The sequence below is a fragment of the Rhinolophus hipposideros genome, assembly GCF_964194185.1.
Source record: "Rhinolophus hipposideros genome assembly, chromosome: 20".
NCBI classification, from domain to species: domain Eukaryota; kingdom Metazoa; phylum Chordata; class Mammalia; order Chiroptera; family Rhinolophidae; genus Rhinolophus; species Rhinolophus hipposideros.
This window is the reverse complement of record NC_138066.1, coordinates 32,693,134-32,719,052: the sequence shown is the minus strand read 5'-3', so window position 1 is coordinate 32,719,052 and position 25,919 is coordinate 32,693,134. Positions and strand designations below refer to the sequence as shown.

At 44.7% G+C, this 25,919-nt stretch overlaps 1 protein-coding gene across 4 annotated transcripts in view; it reads left to right on the top strand.

The window, feature by feature from the left end:
• Positions 1 to 9,417: 9,417 nt before the first annotated feature.
• IGF2BP1 (insulin like growth factor 2 mRNA binding protein 1) overlaps positions 9,418 to 25,919 on the top strand; it is a gene marked incomplete at both ends in the record, with an annotated part of 34,085 nt that continues 17,583 nt past the window's right edge. For all 4 annotated transcript variants that reach the window (XM_081028287.1, XM_081028286.1, XM_081028285.1 and 1 more), the window contains 2 exons: positions 9,418 to 9,592; positions 10,792 to 10,852. In XM_081028287.1, coding sequence (XP_080884413.1) covers positions 9,418 to 9,592; positions 10,792 to 10,852 — 236 coding nt within the window. The remainder of the gene's footprint in view (positions 9,593 to 10,791; positions 10,853 to 25,919) is intronic.

The window sequence follows — 25,919 nt, the reverse complement described above, 5'->3', positions numbered from 1 at the left end:
CCAGTTTTTCATGTGCACTGCCAAGACTGAGAGGTTGGATGGCAAGCACGTGGTCTTCTGCAAGGTGAAAGAGGGCATGAATATTGTGGAAGCCATGGGGAGCTTTGGGTCCAGGAATGGCAAGATGAGCAAGAAGATCACCATTGCTGACTGTGGACAACAAATTTGATTTGTTTTTATCTTAACCATCAGATCATTTCCTTCTGTAGCTTGGGAGAGCACCCCTCACCCCCATCTGCTCCGAACACCCTATAATCTTGGTGCTCTAGCTACAGTTCACTGGGTTCTGGATTTTCCTTGTTCCTCTCCAAGTCTAGCTGGGTTGCAGAGTTAAGTTTGTGATTATGAAATAAAAGCTAAACAACAACAAAATATTCTTTTGCCTTTTTAAAAAAACTTTTATTTATTTTAAGTGTGTTTTTCCAGGATCCATCAGCTCCAAGTCAAGTAGTTGTTTCAATTTAGTTGTGGAGGGCGCAGCTCACACTGGCTGATTCAGGGATCCCACACCGGCCACCATGGTGTTGCACTCTAACCAACTGAGCTAACTGGCTGCCCCCTTTTTTGCCTTTTTTAATTGTGGAAAAATATACATAACAAAATTTACAAGTTTAACCATTTTTAAGTGTAAAATTCAGTGGCAAGGAGTACATTTACTTGTTGTGCAATAATTACACTATTCATCTCAAGAACTTTCTCATCCTGTCAAGTGGAAACTCTGTACCCGTTAAACACTAACTCCCCACCTCACCTCCCAACCCCTGGTAACCACTATTGCACTTTCTGTCCCTATGAATTTGACTATTCTAAGTACCTTATGTAAGTAGAATCATATATTTGTCTTTTTGTGTCTGGCTTATTTTACTTAGCAGAATATTTTCAAGGTTCATCTGTTGTAGCAGGTATCAGAATATCACTCCTTTTATGGCTGAATGAAATATTTTATATACTGGATTTTCGGTAGAAAAGTTACTCAAAAGTGCAACTTCTAAATCACACTACCAATTCTTAAAGTTTTTTGTTGCCTTAAAGATATTCTCCCACACAGCCATATGAAATGTTTTATTTCACTATGTTCTTATGAGTATTATAAATTAAAAATAAAAAACCCACTTTGCTATTTTTAAGACCTGCTTAATTTTTGTTTTAATTTAGCCTGCTATAAAAAAATTGTTATGCCTTTCCCTTGAGTGTTTATAGCTATATTGATATTTAGAATATTCAATAAACATCTGCTGTGGGCGAGTGGCTATACTAGACTTCCTGGGAATCACTGAGATGGAAAGCTATCTTGGGGTGACATTTTTGCTTTGGATGGCATACAAAATTACAAATTTTTACATAGTTAATGGGGTGATAGCTACATTCGCAGAAAAAAAGACCCTAGCAGAGCTCTTCACAGGAGGTGCATGTGGGCTGTTCTTGAGGTTGTCATTCTGGCTGTATGGCATTAAGTGAGAATAAAATGGCAAAGGGCTGTGACAACTAACTCTGATGGTTGTTGTCGACTGCCTGAAACCCTAGGCTGAGAAGAATGACAAGGCTATATGACCAGACAGAGGGGAAGAGAACGCTCATCAGTGGTCATTGGGCACAGGACTAGGGAGCCACAAGCCCAGAGATAACCTTTGGTTGCTATTTTTTTTTTAATTAAAATATAGTCAACATACAATATTCTTTTTGGGTGTACAATATAGTTATTCAATATTTATATACCAAAAAAATTATATACCTAATAAAGTTATCACACAATAAGTTTAGCAATCATTTTTTACCATACAAAGTTATTTCCATATTATTTACTAAATTCCCTATGCTGTACATTTAATCCCTGTGACTTTTTTATAACTGGAAATTTGTACCTCTTCTTCCCTTCACCTTTTTTGCTCTTACCCTCTGGCAACCATCAGTTTGTTCTCTACTCTATGAGTCTGTATTTGTTTCGTTTTGTTTGTTCATTTGTTTTTTAGATTCTACATATAAATGAAATCATGCAGTTCTTCTGTGACTTATTTCACTTAGCATTAGCCCTCTAGGTCCATTCATGTTTCATTCTTTTTTATTCTGAGTAATATTCCATTGTATACATGTACCACATCTTTTTATCCACTCATCTCTTGGTGGACACTTAGGTTGCTTTCATGTCTTGGTTGTAAAGAACACAGGGGTGCATCTATCTCATCAGTGTCTTCATTTTCTTCAGATAGATACCAGAAGTGGAATCTCTTGGTCATGTTAGTTCTATTTTTAATATTTTGAGGAAACTTTTCCATAGTGGTTGCACTAATCTGCAATTCCACCAACAATGTCCAAGGGTACCCTTTTCTCCACATCCACACCGACACCTGCTATTTGTTGGTTGCTATTCTGGATGTAGATTAATGAACCTTTTGAATGACTGAATTTACCTGTATTTCATCTGATTGTGGAGTATTGTATTTACAAAACAAGAAAAAAAAAAGAAAAATGGAAAGAAGGAAGAAAGGAAGGAAGGAAAGAAAAGAGGAAGGAAGGAAGGAATGAAAAAGCATTTATAAGCTGAACACGTTTTATCTTATCACACTGACCATGTCTTCTCAGATAGTACCAAAAGATAACCTATTTAATACATATTTTTGGACACCTGTCATCACGGTTGGACCCCCTGGGTAATTTACAGTTTTTGCCCTGAAGGATTTGATATTTAAATGCTGGTAACAAAATTAGCTATAAGCAACATATAATACAGAAGAATGATATAAAGAAGTAAAAGTGGCTAGTGACAATAAACACTGAGAGGACAGGGGTGCAGGAGCTCTGGGGTCTGAATCACCCTGGGGTTCTCAAAAATGTAACAAGTTTCTCATTTTGGTGTATAAAATAATTCAAGCATCTCTGTATTTTTCCACAGAAATAAGTTTGAAGTGATACTAATAGTGGGAGAGGAAGAAGAAAAAGGGCAGGAGTGAAGAAAAAGAAAGTCTGGCTAGGTATACTGATTAAAAAGAGGGAAGAAATGGGTCGAGGGGCAGAGGATCCCAAGAATAATAAAAGGGGGGAGAGAAGTAACAAAGGAAAAAGAAAAATTGAAAAGAGGGTAAAGGTAAAGGGGGGGAGGAAAGGAATTGACAGTGTCGGGAGTAGGAGGAAAAATGGAGGAACAAAAGGAGGGGGGAGGGAGAGAAAAGAGAGGGGGAGGGGCAAGGAGGAAGAGGAAGATAGGGAAAGACATCATGAACCTCATTTCAAAGCAATTTAGAAATAACTCTAATATTTGTTCCCTACACACTTTATAAACACATTTTAAAAATGAAAAGAAAATTATAGAACCCTATTCAATAATTTATCATATGACTGCTTACCAAAGACTTTCAGGTTATGTTTAAGAATGGAAGTAGTTTTAATAATTCTTAAAAATTTGAGGGTGTTTATGGGTGAGGTGGGTGTACCAAAACTCTATATCCATTATTAACCCATGAAAATCAGAAATCACTTTTAGAATTGTACCTGTTTAGTTAAACAATCAGTTTATTTTAGCAAAACAACATGCTATTCGGCTGTGTTCCTTTTCTTTGTTAAACTGATTTGTTTTACAAAGACAGATTAAAGTGTTTCTAATGAATATGTTGGTAATGAAATATTAGTAAAACAGTAAATGTATTAATTTTTTAAACAAAAAAAAATCCCCTTAAGCACTCTAAAATATTTGAAACAGTTCTTGAAAAAAAAAAATTCCTAACTAGAAACAGGAGTAAAACCAATTAATCTTATCAGGAATAAAACTTTAAACATGCAAACAAATGCTTTCCAGTTAGAAAAATTCCTTTAGTCTTAAAACACATAGATATATGTAGCAAAAATCGAATTAACCTCCATGCAGTTTAATGTTATAATTAATTCATTTTGAATTAAATTAACTTAAATCCTTAGAAGATATGTAGATTTAACGAACAAAACTGTCTTTTTATTTTCACTTTAAATAATATTTAGGTATGGGTTCTCTTTTGTTGCTTTTTACAATTTGTTTTATTTTTTTAAATAACATTTATTTCCTTGTCTTTCCTTGAATTGTAAAATTTCCACTTAAATGTACCAGTGATCTATTTTGCATTTAGTGCAAAATTGGGACTAAACAAAGTTGTTCATTATCTTTTAAACGAATAATTTTGGAATGAAAAAATGCAAAGGGCAGTAAGTGTAGTGTGAGGAATGTTATTGACCATTTATTTTACATGTGTCAATAAGGGCTAGTGTGGTGTAGTTTAATTTACTAACAAATTTAATTTGGAAACATCCATTTTTTAAAAGTTTATAAAATAAACTACTCCTTTTATTATCTAAAAATTTCTACCTTGCAAACCTAAGCCAAAACAAAAAAATTGAGCAGTTTTGTCACACACACTGTGTGACCCATAGAAAAACAAATGATTGTTCTTAAAGTTCTTTTTTCTCCTTGAACCTCTTCTATTTCTGGAATAAACACATTTCTTTGTAAGATTTTAAACATTAAACACTTTTGAATGATACTTTGAAAGAGGAAGTTGTCCTTTTCTGCTTATAATTTTCTTACATTTTATGAGTTATCTTAGGCACATAATTATCCTTATTTATTTGACAGAAGAAAATGCTACATGTGCTTTTAAATTTTGACTATTTTACAGTTTTTCAAAATTTATAGTCATCTAAAAGAACCACATTAAAACTTCAAGCTGCAGGAAGAAACAAAATATCCCAGGGCAACCACAATGAAAAAAACAAGCAAACAACAAAATAAAAACCAATCAAACAAAAACCAAATTCCTCCTAAAACTTTGAAGTCAGAACAGCTGTCAGGAAATGATAATTTTTATTTCTGTATATTTTATAGAAACTATAATTTCATTTCAAAATTATGGTTCATTAGAAAATAAAAATAGAAAAAAATCAGTTTTAATGTATTTCCCTTCTAACTGCTTCCCAATTGTTTTGTGTCCTTTCTTTTGTAAAACAGTCTAAACTTTTAAAATAGAAAGTCATCGATAAATGTTAGATTTCAAATGCAATATATATTCTGGGGATTTATCCATAGGAGCTAATCTAAAAGGAAAAGTTATATGCCCCCCAAATCTATTTAGTTCTACTCAGAAAAGTAAAAGATTTGATGTAACATATATTTTAAAATAACAATGACTAACTTACACCTCCTGAAATGAATGCTACATGTTTGCTAAAAATGATAGTTATGAAAACTTTGAGGCAGCATGGGAAAATGCTTATGGTACAACAGCAAAGAAAAACTTAAGATATAAAAATAAGTTGACAAAATATAAAATATTACAAATGGACAAATATTGAAAAGAAACATTTAAAAAATAAAAGTAAATTTGTATGACTGGTGGAATTGTTGATTTTTTTCAATTTATATTTCCTATTAAAAATGTTATTTCATTCTCTTAAATGTTTTTGTCTCTCTGCGTGTGTTTGTATATTCACATGGAAGGAAAATGGATCAGAATCCCATCTTTAAAATGGAGTCAAGGTTCAGTGTTTCTGAATTCAGAAGAAAATTCAATTCTGCAACTAGAGCAAACAATTCTCCAGGAAAAATGAAAGAGGAGAACAAGAATAAGTGTAGCATAATAATTAATAATTGATGTTAATTACATAAATTATTGTTAAAGAAAACAATTTATCCTGCAGCTATATTTTTAACTCTTACAAACTAAATTTAACTGAAGATTATTTTTTCCCAAAGAAGCTGTGTAGAAAAAAAACTGAAAACAAATGCAATGTTTATTAGTTATCTGTAATTAAAAAAAAAAAAAAGATGATTAATTATGGTGTCCTAAGTCTGCCCATTCCTATCCCTAACCTAGGAATGTGAGTCTTGAGAAGAAATAACCCTTCTCTCAGGTTAATTTTAGTGCTGGGCTCACTCAGAGGGGAGAGTTGAAGCACCAATCAACATCACTCAGTCCCCCCAACTCTTGCCTAAAATAGCCAGGTCACTGAGACAAAACTGATTTGGGGGCTAAAAAGGTCTGCATCTCACCCCAGCTGTCTCCTCTCTCTTGTGTTCTTTCAGTCTCTGACTATACACAGAAGCCCTTGGTGGGGGAAGGGGGTTGGATTAGAATTCAGTGAAACAGCTGATTTTTAAAACCCATCAGTTTCAATTTAGCAATGGTTGGTAAAATTTTAATTTTATACATTTATATTTTCTTCTCTACTGTCATGTTTATAAACTAATTCCAGTTCACATTTAGGCTTATATATTTTTAAATGGAAAAAAAAATCAACCTAAAAGTGAACTGAATTCAATTATTACTTTAAAAAATTTTGTTTCCCTTTGATTCTAGGATAGGAAAAGGTGGACTGTATTTTAGAGGTCTGGATGTAGATTTTTGTGCGGTGTAACATGCTTTTGTTTTAGGAATGAAGAGATAGAGTAGTGGTTATGTCCCCCAGGGAGAAAACCTGAGAGGTGCTTCTATTAATTCCTTAAGATTTAAATTAAATGAAGGAAATAGCACTTCAAGTTTCTGGGAATGGAACGCCCTGCCTAGTACAATCTTTCTTGTTCCCCAATATAGCAGAAAAGATTGAAGGAGAGTGGGGCTCCTATTTAGGGAAAGGCCAAGGAACACAACAGTCTTTCTGAGACTATCTTTTAGCCCTTTCAAAAGTCCACACACAACACCAAGAAAAGTCCCCAGGCAACAGACTCACGCATTCTGGCTAAGATAATTTTTTCCCCTTGACTCTTAATTTTCCTCTGAATTCTCTTTGCTCTACAGTTTCTATTAGCTCGTTTTCATTTAAAAAATGTTTATTGAATGCCTACTATGTGGCAGGTACCGATTCCAGCTCGTTGGATTTAAAATTATGTTTATGGTCAAGGGCTCATAGAAACAGGGGAGGGTCGGAGTGGGGGTGGGATACAGATGTCGCCCACCTTCTTGGATAGACTTTTTCCTCTTAGCAAATATAATAGCATGTAGTATTTTAATTTCTGTTGCCCCACAGAAAGAAAAAGATCGCAAACAAAAATGCGACAAACACGTGGCTGGCTAGAACAAAACGCGGATTTGGAGGGTCGGTTTTGAAGGTGGTGGAGACGGAGACACCGAGTTGGAAGCCCTCCCCCGCCCCCACGCCCAAGCCCCATTTCTTTGCAGCGCGGGGAAAACCGGGAGGGGGACAAAGGTGCGGCATGTCGTCTTTCAACTCCCGACTTTTCGAACGGTATAGAATCGTCTGGCAGAAGAGCGGTGCTCCCAAGTCGGAGTCAACTCACTGACTGCAAACAAATAAGAAAAAAACCCAAGGCATTCATATCGGTGCAGCCAACACGTGTTGCAGAGTCGGCTCGGGCCTCAGGCGACTGAGACAATGGGGTCGGGGACCGGGAAAGGGAGAGTGACCCCCTTTCTCACCTGCCCTCGCAGCTCGCGTGCCCCCGACAGAATGCTTTCTCCCTCCCGCAGAACCCGGAGCAAAACCCGAGCTTCCGCCTAGTTCAGGGAGCTTCTGGCAATACCGAGGGTCCACCCCCTCTATCCCTGGTTCCCTGGCCAAAAGGGCTCCAGGGTCCCCGGGTCGCGCTCTCCGACACCCCCTGGCGCCGTCCCAGCCCCAGGCGCTGGAAACTCGTCGGCCTGGCTGGTCCCCCGGCCCAGGATCCCAGTGGCGCGTGGAACGCAGATCCCGTTCTCCGCCGCGTATCCTGGACTCCGAAACGCGCGGCGAACTGCCCCCTCCCCCACCGCCGAGACGGGGTGCGACCGCCCACGTGTCGCCCCTTGCCCAGTCGGGTTCGTCCCTCGGGCTCTCCGGGCCGGAGGATCCGGAACGAGTTGGTCAAAGGCGAGGGAAGGGACCTGGGCGGATCCGCTTCCCCTCCCCGGGAACAGGAGGGGGGCGGACCACCGCCCCCTCCTCTAAGCTCCCGCCCCTCGCTTCCCTAGCGCGGAGCGGAAACTACCCCCTCCCCCCGCGGGTCTGACCTGGGGACGGGGGCGGGGCTTAGCGCTCGGCCCCCTGCTCTTGGCTCCTCTCCCGCCTTCCCGCCTGGATTCCGATCCTGCGCCCCGAACAAAGTTCCGAGACCCCAATCTAACGCGGGGAAAGCTGCTGTCGCTGTCCTGGGTGGAGCGGGCGGAGGGGACTCCACCTGTCTGTCCCCGCGTCGGGGCGGGAGAAGGGGACCATTTGGATCTCCACCCGGTCACTCCCTCGCTGAGACCTATCCCTTCGGTTCGCCCGAGTCTGCTCACGCTACCACTCCTTGTCCTTCTCTCCACCCTTCCCTCTCGCGGGGTCTTCCTGGGCCGGAGCCACCAGTCCCCCCAGGACCCCAAAACCTCGTTCAGCAGTCGAACCTTGGCTGCTAATTTCTTTCGCCCGTGGGAATCCCGAAACCTGATTTCCTGTGGATCCCTCGTTCCCAACCGCGATCCCCCGTGTTCCCAGCCTCCTGGTCCCGCGCTTTCAGGGACCCTCGGTCCTGGGTTCCCGGAGGCGAGGGAGTCTTCCAGGGCTGGGGCAGGGAAGGCCGAGACCCCCCCACACTTAAAAATCCAGGAAAAAGGCGCCTTTCTTTCTAAATCGCTGGTTCGCGCGACCCCCTCCTGAAGACCCCCGAGTCCTCAGCTTCTCTTTGTCTATCTCCGCCGTCCCCCGCCTGTCAGTCGCTAGCAGTTAACCGTGGTAGGGTGGGCAAACCCCCCCACCCACCACAGGAATAAAAAATAACCGTACATTTTATCCATAAAGAGGTGGGAGATTCCGGGCCCGACCACCCTCCCCCAGCCAGGGCTGGGGTATGAGGATGAGTGGGGGCGGGGCGCCTCCCTAGGGGCCAGATTCATGCAAAGGGGGAGGGGGCAAGTGAAGCTTCGGGAACGCGGCCCCCCAACCGCCGCCCAGTTGACTCAGGGGGTGAGTTAAGTGCCCCCCACCTCCGGCGGGAGATTGGTGGGCTGGGCCGGGCTGGAGGGCTTAAGGTTCCGGAGGCGTCGGGGGTCTTCCCCTGCAGGGTGGGTGGGGGCTTTCACCACGTGGCTTCGCCTTTTTTTTTTTCCGCTCCATTTTTTTTTTTTCCAAGTCGATTTTATTTAGAGGCGGCGCCTGGGCGGCCGCGGAGAAACGTGACACACCAGCCCGCTCGGAGGGTTTTCGGACAGAAGGAAAGAAGCAGTGCCGCGTCGTCCACCTCCCAGCGCGCCGCGGGCACTTCTCCCGGGCCTCTCGAACTCCTCCGCGACCTCTGCGCGCCCTCTGGCCGCTCTTCGCGCCCCGGGCTCTGGACAACTTCAGGGGTGGGGTGCAAAGAAAGTTTGCGGCTGCCGCCGCCGGCCGCCCGCCCGCCTCTCGGCCTAGGAGGCTCTCCGCCCGCGCCCGCCCCCGCCCTCTCTCTCGGCCTTGCTAGGGACCGCGTCCCGCCCCGAACCCGCCACCATGAACAAGCTTTACATCGGCAACCTAAACGAGAGCGTGACCCCCGCCGACTTGGAGAAAGTGTTTGCGGAGCACAAGATCTCCTACAGCGGCCAGTTCTTGGTCAAATCCGGCTATGCTTTCGTGGACTGCCCCGACGAGCACTGGGCGATGAAGGCCATCGAAACTTTCTCGGGTAAGAGTGCTCCCACCTCCCCGAGAAACCACGACGAAATCCCCGAACAACGGAGACCTGCGCTTCTCTTCCGTGCCCGCCAACTCTGCTCTCCCACGGGCCTGCGGGGCTTGGCTTCAGGACCCACCCATCACCCACCTCCTTCGACGCCCCCACCCTACCCCACTCTCCATCCCTACCCCCACTCCCTCATCCCTACCCCCACTCCCTCACCCCTACCCCGCCGCGGAAATATTCGGCGTTTCCTCACCCCTTCCTCCCAGTCTCTGGAGGCTTTAATAAGGTCGTCCCGTGACCCCCTCCCGAAGGGGCGGGAGCCCCAGTGGCAGTAATGGAGGGGCGCCACTGAGGCGACCCCCGTCTGGGCGTTATTTTCACGTCGGCCCCTTGCCATCCGCGCCTGGACGCCTTCTCCACCCCTTGAGCACCCCTGGCTACCCTTCCTTCGCCTTAGGCCTTTCCAGGCAGGGAAGGGGGCCCCACTTCATTTGCGAACCCCCGGGTTTCCGTGGGGACTGCAGCCTTAGGGCCCGACTTGAGAGAGGGGGTCCTGCTTCCCGCCCAGGCCCTGTAGGTTGAGCCATTTTGATTTGAAAGTGGGGCGTGAGCGGGTGGCGCGGTGGCAGCGGCGGCGGGTCGCCATGCTGCTTCCCGAGACGCGAGGCTGGGCGGGGAGGCGCGCGCCGCGGCCGCCAGGGACCCTCCCAGCGGTCCGGGCTTCGCTCCCCCAGGGCTTCACCTCCCGACCGGACCGACAGGTGACCACCAGGTCGCCCGAAGCCCTCTTCTTTGGCTTGACGGAAAAATAGTTTCATTTAGCACCCCCACACCCAACACACTTTAGGAGAAACAGGGGCCCTTTCTCCCTTCTCCCCACATCTGGGAGCCTTGTAGGCAACCCGCCCACACAGACGTCCTCGCACTCCTCCCAGATCTAGCTCCCAGAGCGATCCATGACCCAACTAGACACAGTGAGGCAACAGAACAAAATAAAAATTAAGAAAACACAATAATGAGTTTACAGACTCCACCATTCTCAGAGCGACCTTTTCGCATCCGGCTGCGAAATCCACTGCCTGGATTCCTAGGAAGGTCTCAAATCCCAGTAACTCCTGAATTACCCTAATGTGTCTCTCCTTCCTTTTCCCGCTCCCCACCCCTGTTCAAGCTCTTATATTGCCCCCCCTTTTAATCTTTAGGGAAAGTAGAACTGCAAGGAAAACGCCTAGAGATTGAACACTCCGTCCCCAAAAAACAAAGGTAGGAAAGAGCTCTTCTCTGGGGAGGGGGACAGCCTGGGGGCCCTAAGAGGCTGTGTCCTGGGGTCCATAGTGTCTCCAGTAGAAGAAACCCATTTCTGGCCTTCCCACCCCCAACTCCGGATGTTGGGGGCAGGGAGGGAAGATTGGCTAAGATCTTGTAATGGGTGGTTTACAGCTTGTAAAAATAAGCTGGGGCTAGGGTGGGCTAAGAAATGTTACTTGGAAAAGTAAACTGGGAAAAAATAGGGGAGTAGCCTTGTGGAGTTTGATTATAGTGTGAGGGGCCATTTTTGTGGGGAAGCTAAAAGTCTCGAAGAGTTTGAACTCATGGACATTTTTGCAACTTCCTAGCAGGCCTCATTTTATGATTTTCTGTTTTTTCCCACCCTTCCCTTATCATAATTTTTAAGTGGATGTGGGGGGTCCCCTTTGACTCCCTTGGGGAGGTAGAATGAGTTCCTGCTCCCAAAAGAATTCTCTTATGCTTGTGCTTTATTTATATAATATTTCTGCAACAGGCAAGGACACTAGCATTTTCAGACTCCTACCCCCAGTCCCTCGTATCCCACATCCTCCCCTCCCAACTGGATTTTGCAAAGAATATGCTTTGGCTGTACTATCCTTTCTGAGCCCCCCCCCCCTTTCAGTCCATTGTTACAAGGGGACCATCTGGGGTGAGAGCTTTGTGTTCAGGCTGTGAGCTGGGGCTCTTTGGAGGGTCTAGAACTTCCTAGATGAATGGGTGTGTGTGTATGTGTGTGTGTGTGTGTGTGTGTGTGTGTGTGTGTCTCCGTCTCTGTGTGCCAATACCTTTCTATCCTCACTTCAGCAAAGTGGGGTACCTCTGTCATATTATCCCCAAATCTAATTCATGGTGGATTTCAAATCTTTTCATTGAACTCTGGCTGGGAAGTGTAACGGCAGAGTATTTCTGCTTTCTGAAATCTGACTTTAAATATGTTGACAGTGCACTTTCCTCTCACGTTGCAGCCCCCAGTAAATATTTGATTCTCTCACTCCCCTATTCCCCTCATTTCAACTGGAAACTTGCTGCATTTCAGAACAGTCCTTGGCTTTTCTGAGTGGGAAAGTGGAGGTGGGTGGCTGTGCCTTTTGGAGGCAGTTAAGAGGATCTAGAAAGTTTAACAGGAGGAAAAATCTAAATCTATCTGTTCGGTGATTTAGCTTGAGATATTTAACTTGGAACTATTGTATCTATAGATGATCAATATGGCTTGTAACTGTTTATAGAGCTTGTGATTTAACATCCAGTGCTTGAAATACTGTTATTGGAAAGGCAATTAGAGTTAGGGATAAAATCGGAAGGAAGAAAAAAAGTCTTATTTATTATTTTGAAACATTTCCTGGAGATGGGAATAAGAGAAAAACATTCACTGACACCAGTAGATTTATTGAGAAGATTGTGGACATTGAACTGAAATCTGGGTGTTTGAAACATGTTGAGAAATATCCAGAATAACTGGAATTCCAAAATATGTAGGAATTTTTTTTTTCTTTTGCTCTTCATGGTTTAAATATTAAAGGGAATGAAGTGAAAAGCAAGAGAAATAGCTAAATGTGATGAAATGGAACCCACAATATTTATATTTTAATTGTCATGGTGCTCTGTATTTATGGATCTTTTCCCCTAAGCCATCTGCTTGCTTTTAAGCCATTTTTAGGCTCCTTGTTCCCTCCAAAAGGCATTACTGAGGGCTCTTTTGAGTTGGGAAGGGGTGGGGTTTGTGAGAAGAGTGGGTACAAAAAATGACTTTCCACACCCATATATTGAATTCGATCTTTTGTGTGTTCTCCCCTTCCTGAAATAATTTTTGAGCACAAACATTGAGTCAGTAGGTTTTATTTTACTCTTTGGGGGTGATGGTGAAAAGGCACTTCATTTTTCTAGAATGAATCAATTTTTGAAGTTTTAGGTTTTAAAAAAGTTTGTTTTCATGAAGTCCATATACTCTATCATTTTGTGTTCTTTGGGGAAGCATGTTGTGGTACGTGTTTTTAGTCTGTCTGAAGGTAGTTTTTCAGTTGGTTTGTTACTGGCTTTTTCAATCATGGATGTGTAGGACAGGAACTAGTTAATCAACTATGACTAATATTTTAAGCAAATGAACAATTGTGCTTATATTTTGTGTATATATCCTCTTATGTTTTCATTGTTAAAAACAGAACTCTTTATGCACTTAGTTCCAAATGAATTAATGACTTCAAACGTTTCTAAAACATTGGTAAAAATTTAGCAAGCTAAATGGTCTTGGTTTTGGTTGTTTTTAGAGGGGGGAGTCGAACAAAAGATGACATTACAGTAGTTAACCTCTGAACAACCCTGATTTTGAAGTATTAATATGTTCTAACTTTGTATCCATTTGATAAATATAATTTGTACCTTTTAAGAACCTAAGAGACGACAAACTATACATTTAAACTGAACGATTTGAATTTTTAAAATGGGTGACGTTAAATTTCTCTGATCACTTCCTCTTAGTCAGTCAGTGTTGGAATTTTGGTCAGTTTTGGCTTTTTCTTGAGAATTTGTGTATATTCACTGTCAAATATTAGGACAACAGAGTACAACAAAAGCATTTTAAAAACAGTTGTGGAGAGGGTTTGTATTATGTGTTTTATCCTGAGAGACATAAGAGTAGTTAAGGTAAAGAGGATACATCTTAGTCGTGTTTTGGGAACTGACTTGCTTTTTAAGGGAATTAAACTTTTGCTTCATTTGCTACTGTATGTGCCTTTTTCTAGAGGAATGTGACCTAAAGATAGCATAGCTACTGTCAACTGGTGTCATCAAAATAAACGGTGTTGCTGTTATTAAAAAAAAAAAAGTGCTGCATTTTTCTCAGTCAAAATGTATTCAAGTTCAAAACTTGATTTTCTTAGGCAGGTTAATGTGGTGGGCTAACACACTTTCCCGTAAATTTCCAACTATTAAAAAAATTGGTCTCATAGCCTTATAAGTGTAAGAACTCTCAGAAAAGAAAGTGTTCAAATTTTATTCTGATTTTGCAGGTTAATTTCTGAAGTCAGCAGCTTTAAAAAATCTTTGAAGGGATGTCTTATAAATGGCAAAAGTATTTTTATGTGATTTGTGGAGGCTCCGAAGAAATAATTGGATCACTAAATTTTTTCGAAACAAGCAAAAATTTTTGCCTTCAGAAATGGGTATGCCTTCAGAGAAAATTGTTCTGTAGGGCTGAAAATCAATTAAAAGAGGGGTTAAGAAACAGGGGAATGAAAAAAAAAAAAGGGACTGTCTTCTGAAAAAAACAACAAAGGAGTCAATACTGGAGTGGAAGGATTTTCAGGTACTTTAGAGGTTGTAATCAGATGTACCTTTTAACAGGAAAATATTCAACAAGTAAGTTTAAAGTAGGAACAGTTTATGACACTTTTAGTAAAGAGGTTTTCTTATGAATATTAGGTTAGTTTTTTAGGCTTTAAGTAAAAAAATGGTTGATTCTTAAAAATTTCTGCACTATTTGGAGGAAAGGTGGAAATCAGTTCACTCTCCCCATTTTAATTTCCACCTAGAAAGTAAACGTTACAAATTCATAAATTTTTTTTCACTGCTAGAGAAATCCTTGTTATTTAGTATTCAGTATTTCAAGGTGACTTTCTTATGGACAGTGGTATTTGACTATCCTTTGGAAGAGTTGTTAGGTTTCCAGAACCCTTTATTTTCTGACCCAAAGCAGAAAGATGAAATTTTACTCCAGTGGTTTCCCAGATGTAGAACTTTTAAGTAAAGAAGAGGAAGAATTGTAATTCCCATCCACTAATTTATTCAAAGTATAGTTAACTCTTTCAAATGTAAAGTTTTATTGGTACAGGTTTTGGTGGAAAAAGAGCAAAACATTCTTATGTTCTAGAGATGAAATACATGACATTAGCCATTGGAAGAATTTTGATTCAAAGGTTCTGAGCCTCTAATCTTTTTAAATTACCTTAATATATGTCATTTGAATCTATTTTGTGTTTGGGTACTTTTAAGACTCATTTTTGACTTTGTTTATTCTAGACTTTAATGTGTAACAACCGCTTGACAAAGATACCATTGAGATGGGCTAGTGAGTATACAATTTTAAACGTTAAAAAAAAATTCAGATCTGGTTTAGTTGAGTGAAAAGGGAGACTAGCAAATGCTGTTTGCAGTTTAGGGGTTTGTGTGTGGAAGAGATATATATCGGTGATATCTGTTTATTTGTGTGTGTGTGTGTGTGTGTGTGTGTGTGTGTGTGTGTGTGTGGCATTGGTGTTGATATTAGAATAAGTGTATGAACCAAACGCGTTTGAAGAATAGACATTTTGCCAGCTTTTAGAATTTAAATTAAGTCTTGCTCTCTCCCCATCCTCTTAAAAGAGTCATTAAATATGGCTAATGTCTCCCAGAAAGTGCAGCTTCGATTTTGGGACGGGAGTGTTAGAGAAAAGGGGAAGGAAAAAAGGCAGCAGAGGAGACTGGAGAAATCAGACGAGTGGGTCCAGGGTTGGAAATTCCAGACAGGGAAGAGAGAGAGAGAGAGAGAGAGAGAGATGGGGGTTGGGGTGGATTTCCCGCTTCCCTTTTAAAAGAGAAGCGGCGGGAGGCGCACAGCGAGCGACCCACGGGAGAGGCGGTCGCAGACACCAGGTTTAGGCGACGGGCGGTAGATTCCGCGGAGGGCAAGGCCATTTGTGCTTTCGGACTTGCCTGCCTTCCCTTCCCTTCCCCTTTGCAAAAAGCAGAGAAAGTCCGTCGCGGCGGCCGCTCTGGAGGCGCTTCCCGGAGAGCCCGCGCCGGCCCGCCTGCCCTCACCCTCCCCGCGCGCCGCCGCCCGGCCCCAGCCTCTCCATCTCTGCCCGCTCCGGCTGGGGCCCCCGCCTTCCTCCTTTGAACAAGCCCCGGCCCCGGAACATCCGCAGACCTGCATCTCCGAGGAGGGCTTCCTTTCCCAGGGTCCCCGAGACCCCAGGCTGTGGCGCGCCTGCAGTCCTGGGAGCCCCCACCTCCCCAACCTTGCCCTCATGGAGCGTTCTCATCAGCTCGCAGGCCTTCCCAGCGCCCGGCTGTCTTACAACCTTTCCATTCTAAGGCAAAAACAAGAGGCTGGTGAGTAAATGTGAAGTGAAGAGGCAGAGGAGAAAGAGTGGGTAAGGGAGAATTAAGAGGATGAGCGAGGTGGTGAGAAAATGGAGGTACCTGTAGCTGTTGCCCTCTCCCAGCAGCTAGGCCTCTGGGCCATGGGGCATAGAACCTTGAAGAGTTCACAGTGCTAAGTAATCCGTAATCTTTACAGAAAATGGACTGTCTCCATGTCCCACAGGCTGACTGAAACAATAACAAAGGGAGTAGTAGTAACCAGAGAGGCTCTGGGCAGTTTGATTCATTCTTGTAGAAGACAACAGGGTCTCCAGGGGGCCACTGGCTAGGCTTGGAAGGTCTTTCTCAGGGTCTCAGCCAGGGTTTGGCTCCATGTTAATATAAAATTTGCACACCATTTCCACCTGTGCTGAGCACATTTCCGCTCCCTGCTCACACCTTTTAAAATGCTTGTCAAAACAAAGTAAGAAAACGTCTCTCCTCAAAAAGCGTGGACTCAAAAAAGTGTATGCTTGTTTGGTTACTGATGAAAGTTTAATCTGGCTAGAAAATGATCATACAGGACCTGCGATAACCCACACCGTGGGAAGGAGGCATTGCTAGCAGGTCAACAGATGTTCGGTCCCCAGTATTCTAGCTCCATTTTGGTGGAAGAACTTGGATGTCCCCTCAGATTTTGTCCCAAGGAGACTAGTTTTTAGTGGGTGGAAGGGGTCATCCTAGTCTTGAAACAGCTAGAGCCAGCCAGCTTTGTGAGACCTGCTTCTTACCTTTGCAGCATAGTAGGTTTGCAATAAATAGTGAGGAACGAGGGAACAAGAGGCTTGGACAAGCTTTCACCTGACACAGACCTCTGAAATAAAATGAGTGGATTATGGGTAAATCACAGGAATAAAAGTAGGTCTGGACCTCAACATTTTAATATAGTTGGAGGAAACCTGGTTGCAAAACACTGAAATGTAACTTTATACAGAACAAACACCAGAAATGGAGTCCTGTTGCAGAAGCCCAGGCTTTCCAGGGTTTGATGTTCTGGTGGTGCGATAGAGAGTAGAAGAGCATGGCTATCCCCCGGTAAACTGCTTTTGAAGAACGCAGAGAGCAAACAGCTGGGTGACTAAAATAATTTTTGACTGGATTTTCGGGACTCCTCAGGACAAGTCTGATTATTAGACAAGTGGCATTTTGGTGGCTAAAGGCATATAAACGACCTGTCGGGATGGGTGGGAACTTTGCTCAAGGACTAGGGGAGGGTTGTGGAGAAAAATATCTCAGAGAGGAGGCGGGAGAAGTAGAGGACCTCACGTCATTTTGTCTTCCTCCCCACCATGTCTGTTCCGTGGATTCTAGTCAATCCTCAGCATTTCCTTAGGACTACAGCGTTAAGGGAAACGTCGTTTTTATTCATTTTGAATTTGTTTCAGTTAAAAAATTAGTCCTTCATTCAGATGTTTTGGCCATTTGAAATGGAAAATGTTAACGCTGAGTGCAGTTTCGTTGGGTAGTTTAGCTTCGTTGATTGGATATAGTTAGAATCTTTAAGAGGAGAAATCAGAAAATTCAGAAATTTAAAAAATTGTGTAAAGCTTGTTCGTGGGACCGGCAGAGTTCTTTGGCAAGAGGAGTGGGGAGGACTCAGAATTCTTTAGGACTCACTCAGAATGCTTGAGGAATTACTCAGAGTTCTTCGGGAATCATTCAGAATTCTTCGGGAATCATTCAGAATTCCTGAGGCTCAAGATCGGAGCTCTATGAGGTCAGTCTCGTGACCTGCCCTAGGTCCCTCTCTCAGTCCACTGCAGGAGTGTGGAGGAAAGTTCTCTCAAGAGAGTGCAGTGTTTAAAATCAAGAGCGTTGGAGTCAGGCAGTGATTGGGAAACTGTAAAAGTTACTAAACCTCCTATAGCCTCCATTTCTGTACCGTAACTGGCACTATTACATATTAGCTGTTATTATTTGTTTTAGGTATGGATCTCTGCCTCCTGTTTTTGGACTGCATTGCAGTTTGGCAAATAGCTAAGGAAGTATACTTTTGTTAATTTGGCATGCGCTTTGTATGGAACAGTGATGGATGGTCAGAGTGAAGGGGTTTTCTGTGTAAGGTGCTTTGATAACTACCTTATGCTGTGTCTCTCACCCATTCTCGCAGACAAAAGGCTGGGGGATATGGGGCAAGCATGGTGGGAATGCTGATTGTTCCTTAGGGGAATGGGTCATATATTCCTATTGTTGATGCCCTGAACCTGGGCCAGGTTCCTAGCTGAAATTTCAGTTTGGGGCTACTGTTGAAGGTGCATGTAGGGTAGGGACGTTGGTAAAAGAACCACCATAATTCTGCAGATGAGGTAGGTGTTGTAAGAATTCAGGAGGAAGGGGACTATGAGTCCTTTTGGGGGGTCTGAGGGAGGTAGAAATGGGAGCAGTTTCCCCCACTTGGTGGGAGATGAGCATGTTTGTCTTAATGTTCTGCTCTTGGTAAGGTAACAAAGTGGGCATTCAGAAGTTGTGGGTCCTTGGATACTTAGGAACAGACAGCATACATTGTTCCCTATGCCCTTGTAGGGGATGGAGGCAAAGCTACAGTGGCCTCACATTCTTTCCCTGGTCCCCTGGACTGGAAACAGTCTCCAAAGATGTGCTTAGAACCCCCACCTTCATGTTCACTTCCTCTTTTCAGCCCTCTCTTCCCAAAGGGTGCACACACAAAACAGATACCCACAACCACTTTCGACATCTCATTCCAGGGAAGGAAGATGGAACCTTTTCTTAGTGGGGTGGGGAGGGGAAGGGCTTCTAATCGGATGTGGGTTTTGGCTATTTAACAAGCTTATGACTTTAATCAGTTACTATAAAGGGTTTTACAGTTAGTTCATGCGGAATGATTCGTGTTGCCTCTTTTCTGGAGTGGCATTTGGGATTGCTTGGGGCTCTCAACTTTCCGTTAGGTACTCCGAGGAGGAGAAAATGAGGGGAGACAGGAACTAAAGTGGGGGCTGTTGGGTGGAGTAAACTTGTTGAGGATGCCTATTCAGTTAGAAATATTTATTCTCCTTCCTCTAGGTCTCTAAGTTGCTTTGGAGGAGAAGTCCAACTGTCATAGAGAACAGTTGCTTTGGCAGGATTTGGGACAGAACCCTAAATTAAAGGGCAAAGACAGTCCTTCACAGACCTGGCTGTTGGTGCAGCAAGGACCGGACATAATAGGATGTTGGCGGGGCAGGCAGCGGGGTTGAGAAGAATATTTTCTTCTCTCCTCTTGAAGAGTATCCACTTCAGCAACTTTTTATCCCTGTAAAAGAAGGGGAAAATCTAGCTGACAGAAGTTACTTTATCTAAAGTGTTTTCCTCCCTATGTTTATTCCCATTTGATTTCAAAGTTGCTGCTGCTGCGGACTTTTTAGAATAGTGATACCTGTTCAGAAGAAGATGGGAGTAGACAGGTGGAATAAAATGACCTTCCCAAACCTCATTTTTTCTCCGTGAGATAATCAGTCTTTCACTTTCCTACCCTTGCCCTTCGCTGGTCATCTTGAATAAGTAGTTTCCTTTCGACTTCTAACTAGAAGAGGGATGATGTCTCATTAAAACATCCCATGGTCAGCAATTTTAGCTTGTGTGTGTGTGTCTTTGCTACTCAGTCGTTAGACATTTTTTTGGGGGGGGGTGACTTTTATATATTTACAACTAAATTCCATGTCAGGAAATATTTAACAAGGTGGTATGGACTTCTGTGATACCTTGCTGTATTGCTGCAAGATTGGTACCTCTAAATTGTCTATTGATTCATTCATTCATGCATTGCATTCATCCACTTATTTTTATATTCAGAGTCCATTGCATGACATGCCCTCTGCCAGATCTGAGAAATACAATCAGGAACAGGGGAAAGACATTGGTCTTAAGGCGGAGATGGAAGGAAATAGTTTTATCAGATAATTTTTCTCCAGGGGCTTTTAGATTTTTTTCACTATATCCTTGGTATTTAAAAATATTACTTTCAATGTGGTAAAATTCATATAAAACTTACTGTCGTAACCATTTCTAAGTTACAGTTCAGGGATATTGAGAACATTCACATTGTGCAACCATCACCTCCATTCATCTCCAGAACTCTCTTCTTGTAAGCCTGAAACTCTGTACCCATTAAACAATACATACGCACCCTCCCCCCCTCCTTTAAATCATTGTTAGTTTTGCTTTTTCCTACATAGTTGTCACTTCTTCATCCTATATAAAATGGGAGTCTTCCTTATCTCTCTCCTGCATTCAATATTAATTAGTTACTGGGTTTTTATTTAGCATTGTTGGGTCTTTTTCAGGGTGGAGAAAGGAGATACAGGGGTTGAGAGAGGGAGCCGCACAAAAGCGGCAAAAGACAGAATCCCTACCCCCTCCTGCAAATAAAAACTAGACTCAGGAAAAGCTGTGAGACAACAGAGGCCAAGAGACTATAGTAAAACGAGAGGGATACAACCTCAGGAACTCTAAAATAGAGGCGGGAGGCTTTGAGCTAAGCTGTTTTGGAGGATAGGCAGAAAAAATAGAGGCTTGGATTAAGGTAGAGCATTGTGAACTGACAGGGAGGTACCATGTTTCCCCAAAAATAAGACCTAGCCAGACAATCAGCTCTACTCCGTCCTTTGGAGCAAAAATTAATATAAGACCGGGTCTTATATTATAGTAAAATAAGACCGGGTCTTATATTAATTTTTGCTCCAAAAAAACACATTAGAGCTGATTATCCAGCTAGGTCTTATTTTCAGGGAAATACGGTATTTGTGGGAAGACAATTTATCCCGAAGAGAAAGGGATGGGATGGCATGGCAGTGGGGAGAGGCCGTCAGGTAGGCAGGGCAGATAGATGTCCCTGTTTAATTTCCTTATTGAACATCTTATTTGCTCCTGATCACTGCCATGTGCTGAGGGTCAAAAGATGAGTTCTTTCTATAGGGAGCATTTATTGGGAACATTTATTGAATATCTATTCAGAGCTAGTCATTGTTAACTTCAGTGAATCCCAATAAGAACCCTGAAGGTATTGTCTTAATTCTACAGAAGAAACTGAAGCTTTGAGTGGTTAAAGTAACTTAGTCAACCAAAGTCATCCCTTGAATAAGTAGTAGTGTTAGAATTCAAACCCAGGCCTTTCAACCTCCAAGGCTGAGCTCTCCTTACAAGGTGGAAACCAGGTTATCCTCGATTCTCAAAGTTGAGTCTCCAGCTTTTATTTGTGAGCAGAGCATAAGGTTAGCAAATAAAAACACACCCAACATTAATTTCTGCTTGCTCCAAATCTCTTTCCTCCCCAGGTGTTTCATTCCTGCTTTGCATTGTATTTTCCTCTCACTTCTGGGATTTTCAGGCAATCTTGAGTGGTTGAAGAAAACTTCCCTTGTCTAGGTAGCTAACATGGGAAATGGGAATATTCTGCTCTTGGAAGGAAATAACCCACGAGAGGGAGCTGAACCAAGTGGGGGCCTTGAGTGCAGTTAGATAGAATTCAGGGATCACAGCCCATCCTTTCCCCAGATGTGTAAACGGGGATTTGGGGTTAGTGTCTTTTCTTGGGTCTCGTTTCCTCATCTGAATTCTCCCCATCTCCAGAAATCTCATGAAATAAGCTGGCTAAGTATTTTGAGTTTTACAAACCTCCATCCTTTGGCACTTCTGTTAAGCACCAGGGCTTGGAGCCTTTGGCTGATTTTGTCATCCCCGCCCTTTTGTTTGGGTTCAATCCTGGGGTGGGGTAACTAGGAGGTTGTGGGGGAAGGGCAGGGACAGAGATGCTTCCCCTCTTAACCTCCTCCTCCTAGCTGGAAAGGACAAAGAGTTGACCTTTGTTTCATTCCTACAGAATCATAATTCGTAGTTCATACATGTTGAGGAGCAAGAACCCAGTTATCTTCCCCTCCCCCCCCCAAGCAGGAACAGGCTTCAGGGTGTAGTGACACTTGCTGGCCAGTGTCACCTTGGTCTCGTCACTTAACCCCACTGAGCCTGTTTTTTGATCTGCAGAATGGAAATAGAAATATTCTCAATTTCCTGTGGTTGTTTAGAGGCTCAGTCAACCTCTTGTTCTAGGTTCATAGGAGAGTGTGGTTGTAAAGAAGTACTTTGTAAACTCCATCAAGTCCTGTGCAAATGTGAGTTATTGATAATATTATTAATTGATGGCACCCCAAAAGGGCAGACAAAGAAGTGCTTCTCCGTCCCAGACAAATGCCCTACTCTGTCTGCATGGGGGCTGAGTATGACTTCGCTATAACTTTGCTGTGGGGGCTCCCAGAACGCCCTGGGAGGAGGGTCTTTTCTCTCCAGGCCCGGAAGGCCCTTTGGTTCAGTGCCCCCAGCCCAACCCAGCCCAGCCCACTCCACTCCCAGGCCTCAGTTCCTGCCTTCTCAGTGGGAGGCCTCCCCGGCTGGTCCAGCCTCCTCCCGCAGCCCAGCCGAAGTCTCTAAGGAATGCCGCCTCCCGGGCCATTTTCTCCCCTCCTAGCTTCTGCGGCCCCACTTCCAGCCCCCTACCCCCAACCGGTTTCCACTTAAATGCTTGCAGGCCTGTTTGCAGGCGGGAAGCCCCCTCCCCCACAGGACCACCTCAGTCACAGCCCTGACCACAGGGAGGTCGGGTCTGGATTTACTAAAGGACCCCGGAGGGGGAGCCTGCCCCTCTCTGGCTGCCTGGCTTCGCTGATGGGGTCGGGTTTCGGCTGGTGGCTCTGGAGAGAGAGACAAAGGGCAAAGTCCTGGTCCCCACCCCCACCCGGCAGCCCCCAGCGTGTGTCCCCTCCCCCTCTGGGCCCTGCTCGGGTAGCCAAGGGCCCAGGGGCCCAGTGGGACCGCTTGGAGTGTAACCGCTTGGAGTGTAACAGGGTACCGAAGGGGTTCTGGAGGCAGAACATTCTAGACTGGCAGGGTCCTGCAGCAGAGGGGGGCCCTAGGGGCATCCACTGTCCCCCTCCCTGTGCTGTGCTGACTCGGCCCACCCAGCGGCTGGGGTGGGAGGGTGAGCGCTCAGCTTTCCCTGGGTTAGGTGAGAGGGGCTGGGGGAAGGGGCGGCCCACGTGGGGCACAGGCCAGCCGACGCCAGCCCAGCCGCTCAGCTGCTCAAACCTTCTCAATTGCCCGTTCATGAGGACTCCCCTCCTCCCCCCACCCCCAGCTGCCAGCAGCCCTCCCCCACCCTCAGCTGCTGCCGCCCTTCCCAGGCACCCCTTTCTTTCTCCTCAGTTGCCCTGCCTGCTCCCGCTTTCCAGTGGTCTCCACAGTGAAAGCTATGCTCACAGCCTTTGGTCCCCTCGGCTGTTAGCCTTGCCGCCTGCTCCTAGCCAAGGATGGCTGAGAACCATCTTGGGAGACGCCATTCGTCCTCCCAGACAGGATCTCTGGACTGGGGAAAGAAAGACCTCTATGGAGAAGGCCTTACGCTCCTTTCCCAAGCCAGGCAGAACTGGGGATGGGTATCCCTGTCAAAGCAGAGTTGTTCTGTAAAGAACTACCCCACTAGGAAGAAACAAACACCAGCTTCCTGAAGTTTCTGACCACCAACAGGTCTTTGGCAGCTGGAGCGGAGATGATGAATCTCTTGAGGTCGTTAACCTCATGTTGGAGGGATAGGCCAGAGCTCCTTTCCACTAATAGGAGACATTATTATTTTTAAATGTATACTGGGATACATTCTCATCCTTTCCCAGGGAACATTAGATCCCAATAATTACTCCTAACTCCCAGTCTTTTTCTCAATGCAGAATTCTGAGTTGCAGAAGACTGATTTCTCAAAATCCTTGTCTTGAGCTGGGCTCTCCAAGCTTGCCGTTCCCTCCTGAGGAGACTCAACCTCTCTCCATTTCCTAGGCATGCCCCATGATGTTTTTCCACTGAGCGCCAGCTCCGTCTTCAGCCAGGTCCCTGTGTCTCAGAGTGCCAGACCTTTTGGTTCTTAAGCTTAAGATGTTGGCATCTCCAAGGAGCTGGGGTGGGGTGGGTGACAGCAAAACCAACATCTTTGGTGAGGCTGGGGCAGGAAATGGTCTTTGAGCCCCTCTCCACCCTCTCCACCCTTCTCTCAATTAGAGCCATTAACCTCCCCCACCCCCAGGGAAGTTCCCAGAAACACTTCCCACTGCCATCCTGAGAAGGATTGTGAGCAGTGGCAACTGCTGGTAAACTCAATGGTTAATTTCTTCCCCACACCACAGCTTGCCTTCGCATTTGGTCACTTCCATTTGTATAAACACGCAGGTTTATGCTGATGGTTCTTTTTCCCCACCTCCCCAGTCCCCCATTTCCTTTTCCTCCCACTTCACGTTGTCGAGCTCATATGGCCAGCTACCACACAGGTGAAAGAACAAGATTCTAGGGGGAGAGAGAGCACAGTGGAAGGAGGAGGGAGTGGCAGTTGGCCCAGGCAGAGTTGGGATTTGGAAAGAGCTCCACTGACTCAGAGCTTCTGTTTTGGCTTCCTTTGGCGCTGCCCAGATGGGCAAGAAAAAAATGTGTGCTCTCTTGTCAAACCATTTATTTCTGAGATGAGCGAATTGAGCAAAGTATTCATCTTTGAAGTTTGCTTGCTCTCTAACACTAGTTAGCACCTTTCCACTCGGTATCTCACCATTGCTTCCTTCTCCGTCCCAAACCTCAGTGAAATTTTGCAAGATCAAATTGGTGAGTATCCTTTTACCCTGCTAACAAATCTCTCTTACAGTCATCCAGCCGTATTATAGTGTAGTTAGCTTTTCTGTGAGTTAAATCCTGTGCCCAAATTGGAGCCGCATGCCTTAAAAGCCAGTTGGCACGCACTTAGCCATACAGAATATGGGCATCTTTCCTGCTGCTGACACGGGCTGTACACTTAGGCTGTGTTAACACTTCTTGTCATAGAGAAAGCAGCGAAGTTTGGCGGCGTGAGCATAAATCAGTCTGGGAGGAGAGCTGAGATCTAGTCCTACCTCAATGTTGCCACGTCTCTTCCCTTTTCTTCGGCCTCAGTTTCTCCATCTGTAAAATGAAGATGAATGTTTAGGACCCTCTCAATGCTTGAGGCTCACACTTCTCCTGCCTTATTGTGAATTTGATTTCCTTCAACTGGGATCTTCTAGTGCCGGGACAGTGTGTGTGTGTGTGTGGGGGGGGGGGTCATGAAGCCCAGTGATTTCCCCTGTTCTGACTCCAGTGTGTGTGTGTGTGTGTCCGTTGGTCATGAAGCCCAGTGATTTCCCCTGTTCCGACTCCAGGTAGGCTAGGAGCATATTAAACATGGTATAGAGCCTTCCAAATTAGGGGGGGTAGGGTTCAGCCCAGAGTCTTCTGTAATTCTGTAGACTTGTCTTTCCTTCTGCTTGTCCCCAACATTAGCGCAGGAGTTGGCACACGGGACAGTACGTGTGTGCAATGTATATTTAAAACACCATGTTCACAGATACGTTCCCGTCGTGTCCCTGTCTTCAATTCTCCCCCTCCCCTTTGGCATTCTCCTTGGTGGTGGGATCTGCTCGGTCTGGTCCTGCACCTTCTAGTAGGTCAGTGTTTTCCTTTCCACCCTTACCCTGCCCATCAATCCACCCAACCGCCCGCCTGCCTGCCCCCCCGGTCTGGCTGCCCTGCCTCTGGATCAGCCTGGCACGGAGCCCTGGGCATTGGGCCAGCTCCTCCTCCCCTCCCCAGCCCCTCCTTCTTTCTCAGCTATTGCCGTGCCTGGAGCGTGCCAGGTCCGCCCCCTTCAGCAGCTTTCTTGGACAATTATTTTTTTTCACCTCTCCATGCTATAGGGGTAAGGAGGCTGGGTGGGGAGGAAAGACTTGAGTGATGATCTTATGGAAAAGGCAGAGATTGGCACGTTAGGACATCTTTTATGTGTGACTTCCAGCTGGGAAAAACAACTGGGAAGGGAGCCAGCTCTGGAAGGGTGCTTCTACTCCTGTGTCAGCCGCAGGGGACTCTCTTGTTGAGGAGTCAACGGGGTCAC